The 3,485-nt window shown below is 41.3% G+C and overlaps 1 protein-coding gene across 1 annotated transcript; it reads left to right on the top strand.

The window, feature by feature from the left end:
- Positions 1-249: 249 nt before the first annotated feature.
- LOC121004191 (olfactory receptor 1019-like) lies at positions 250-1,173 on the top strand. Its single transcript, XM_040436339.1, has one exon. It carries the CDS (start codon positions 250-252, stop codon positions 1,171-1,173), a length of 924 nt encoding a protein of 307 aa, XP_040292273.1.
- The last annotated feature ends 2,312 nt before the right edge of the window (positions 1,174-3,485 follow it).

Here is a 3,485-nt window from a genome sequence, read left to right as displayed (position 1 = left end):
ATCTGCAAATCACAGCATAACAGTAACCCTTTCAAAATAGTGAACCTGAATATAACAGCATTAACCCTTTAGGAGTGACCGGTCACTGCACAACTATATTATAGATGAATTCAACGTAATTCTTATAGGTTTCCAAGGTGATGGCTTTAACACCAAGTATTGGATTGGATTGCGTAATTTTTTGTGGTGGTGGCTCTTCTTGTCTTCACCATGTCTGGCCATCCCTTTTACAGACAATAAACACTGAAGATGAACAGAAGTTTGGTAAAGGAATTCACTCTCATGGGCCTCACAGACAGAACTGAACTGTACATCCCTCTTTTCATCATATTTCTTCTAGCTTATATCACCACAGTACTGGGCAATGCTGGCATCATCAGTTTGATCAAGGTGGACAGAAATCTCCAGAAGCCCATGTACTTGTTCTTATGCAACCTATCATTTGTGGACCTCACGTACTCTTCATCTGTCACCCCTAAGATGCTACAAGACTTGCTGTCTGAATCCCGGACCATCTCCTTCGAGGGCTGTGCTCTTCAGATGTACATATTTGTCTCCTTTGCAACAGTTGAATGTCTTCTTCTAGGTGTTATGGCCTATGATCGCTATGTGGCGGTCTGTAGACCTCTTTCATATAATGTCATCATGAGTAGCATCTTGTGTCTTCAGTTGGTGATTTTGGCTTATCTTGGAGGCCTCCTGACTGCGTTGGTTCACATTGGATTCGTGTTGCGCCTCAATTTCTGCAAATCCAACATCATCAGCCATTTCTTCTGTGACATTCCACCACTTTTCAAGCTCTCTTGCTCTGACATATCTGCCAATATTGTTGTGATTTTTATTTTGGGTGGGTTGATAACCATGACGTGTCTCATCATAATCCTTGCATCCTATGCTAACATAGTCCTGGCCATTGTGAGAATCCGCTCTCCTCGGGGCAGATATAAGGCATTCAGTACCTGCACCTCTCATATGACTGCTGTCACCATTTTCTATGGGACGGTGATATTTATGTATTTTAGGCCGTCCGGCAGCTATGCCCTTCAGCAGGACAAAGTGGTCTCAGTCTTCTACAGCATACTGATACCTATGTTAAATCCATTAATTTATACCCTAAGGAATATGGAGTTTAAAGAAGCTGTAAGGCGCCTGGTGAAAAAAAAACATAAATAATAAGATTAAGTAATTTACTGATTTGCTTTCTTTCATTCCTTTCATGTGTCCCTATAAATAATGAATCTCATTCTCTAAATTTCAGTGAAACTTAAATTAGGCTGCCCCCAATGTACTTGTTACTGCATGCTATAAAAGATGTAAAATAAGAGTAGAGGAAGAGAAATCACAACTGCTCTGAGCATACATCTGAATTATAGAAAAGGTTATCATAACATAAATATTTTTTATGCCATTTTGCACTGATTGTTTTTAACTTTGTATTTGAGATGAGCGAACTTCTTGAGCTTCTCTTTGTGTCCGATTCAGTGAATTTTTCAAAAAGTTTGGTTTGGGTCCAAATATATTCGTCGCTAATTGAAGTTGCTCCAATAGACCTACAAATTGGTATATAACACCTTCAAGTTTAGTAGGACTAAATTTTTTTAAATGAAAAGATGTTATCTCTTTTTGTTAATTTTTAATTAATTTTTGCCCTCACCCTCTTCCGCTCCCTTTTAAGCTTTTGAACGCAATGACAGCAATCACAAGGATTGTTAATGACACTGACATATAAAGCTATAAATAAATGCTTGTTTGATGGTGTTAACAATTATCGTGTTTAAAAACACACTGCACCATCACATGTGTTATGCTTTTTTATAGTAGAAAACTTCCAAAAATTGGCCCTTATTGGGGCAGATAGTGTTTAAACACACAGTGTTATGGGGAAAACAGTGGCTTGTTAGGACCAAGGATTTAAAAATTATGTCTCAAAGTGGACAGATCCCTGCCCTTGTTTATATGTAGATGTTAATGTCAGAAAAAAGAGTGGCTTATTCTGCACAAGTGTCCAAAAATTATGCCTTAATGGGGGAAAAATGTCTGCACATATTTATACACGTACAAGTGTTAAATGTCAGAAGAAAGAGTGGCTTGTTCTGCACAAGTGTCCAAAAATTATGCCTTAATGGGGGAAAAAATGTCTGCACATATTTATACACGTACAAGTGTTAAATGTCAGAAGAAAGAGTGGCTTTTTCTGACCGAATCTGGAAAAATTCCCCATTTTATTTGGAAGCAGAAGCAGTACAGTGTGGATATAGAATGGGTAGGGTAATAGTGGAATGTAGTCAAAATAGTAGTGGCAGAAGTAACAGCAGAGCATGGAACAGACGAGGCAATAGATGTGTGTGACTGTTGTGGGGTATTAGTAGTAGTAGTGGTGGTGACTGCGTAGCGCTAATGGTAGTGGCAGTAGGGGTAATGGAAGTGGAAGCAGGGGATTAGCAGCAGGAAGCAACATCTGTGTCGGTTGTGGCAGGAGCAGAAACTGTACAGCGAGGAACATGATGGTAGGGAAGCTGAGAGCGGTGGTGGCATAATGATGGCAGCAACAACCATAAGGTGCACAACATAATGGTAACCAGACAGTGGCAGTGGCATGATGGCGGCAACAGTAGCAGTCATATGGTATGCAGCATAATGGACAGATCTATTCATCTGCCTTAGCTGGAGGAGTGTGAAAATCCTCACAAATCAATGCCTCATTCATTTTGACAAAAGTGATATTTTGGACACTGTCAGAGGACAATGTGGTCCATTTGGGTGTCTTCATGCCTCCTGCTGCACTGAAAACCCTCTCTGAGATGACAGTGGAGTCAGAACAAGAAAGAACAGAGAGCACACTGGGCAAATTTGTGCCACAGTCCCAGTCTGCCTGCCCAGAAGTCCATGTGGTCAGGGAACATGGAAGAAAGGCCAGAGTCCTTGCGCTGGCGCTGCACATAAGAAAACTGTTCCATCACGTTGATGATACTAAACTGGCTACTGCTGCAGCTTCTGCTGCATGTGGTAGCAGAGACGGCAAGACTCTGCGGGAGGTGGAGAGGGGCCTCAGACACAAGGGCAGCAGGCATCTCCTCGCCAAATGCTGAAGCAAGCTGTGTACACAGTGTTTTCTGGTTATAAATTAATTTGGCTTACCTTTCGGCAACAGGAAAACATTCCCCCATTTTGCTTTGATAGCGGTGGTCTAAAAGTCCAGTAATCATCAGACTGATTCATGTAAATGATATGCCTGTCATTACATGAGCAAGAAGCATACAGATTCTCATTCAGACCAGCGTGCCAGAAGACTCAGTTATTTTTGGCTCCGTCCCCCACTGGGATGACTCGTCATCATAGCCAATGTTGTTATCATCATCATCTTCATCATCCTGCTCCTCAACTTCTCCTGTGGCAGCTCTTCATCCTCCTCCTCCATGAGACTTTCTTTATGTAGGTCCTCAACAGCTACAGGGTGTCCAATAATAAGTGTAATTTATTCTTCT

The sequence above is a fragment of the Bufo bufo genome, chromosome 6 (genome assembly GCF_905171765.1).
Source record: "Bufo bufo chromosome 6, aBufBuf1.1, whole genome shotgun sequence".
NCBI classification, from domain to species: domain Eukaryota; kingdom Metazoa; phylum Chordata; class Amphibia; order Anura; family Bufonidae; genus Bufo; species Bufo bufo.
This window is presented reverse-complemented; position numbering and strand designations above follow the sequence as displayed.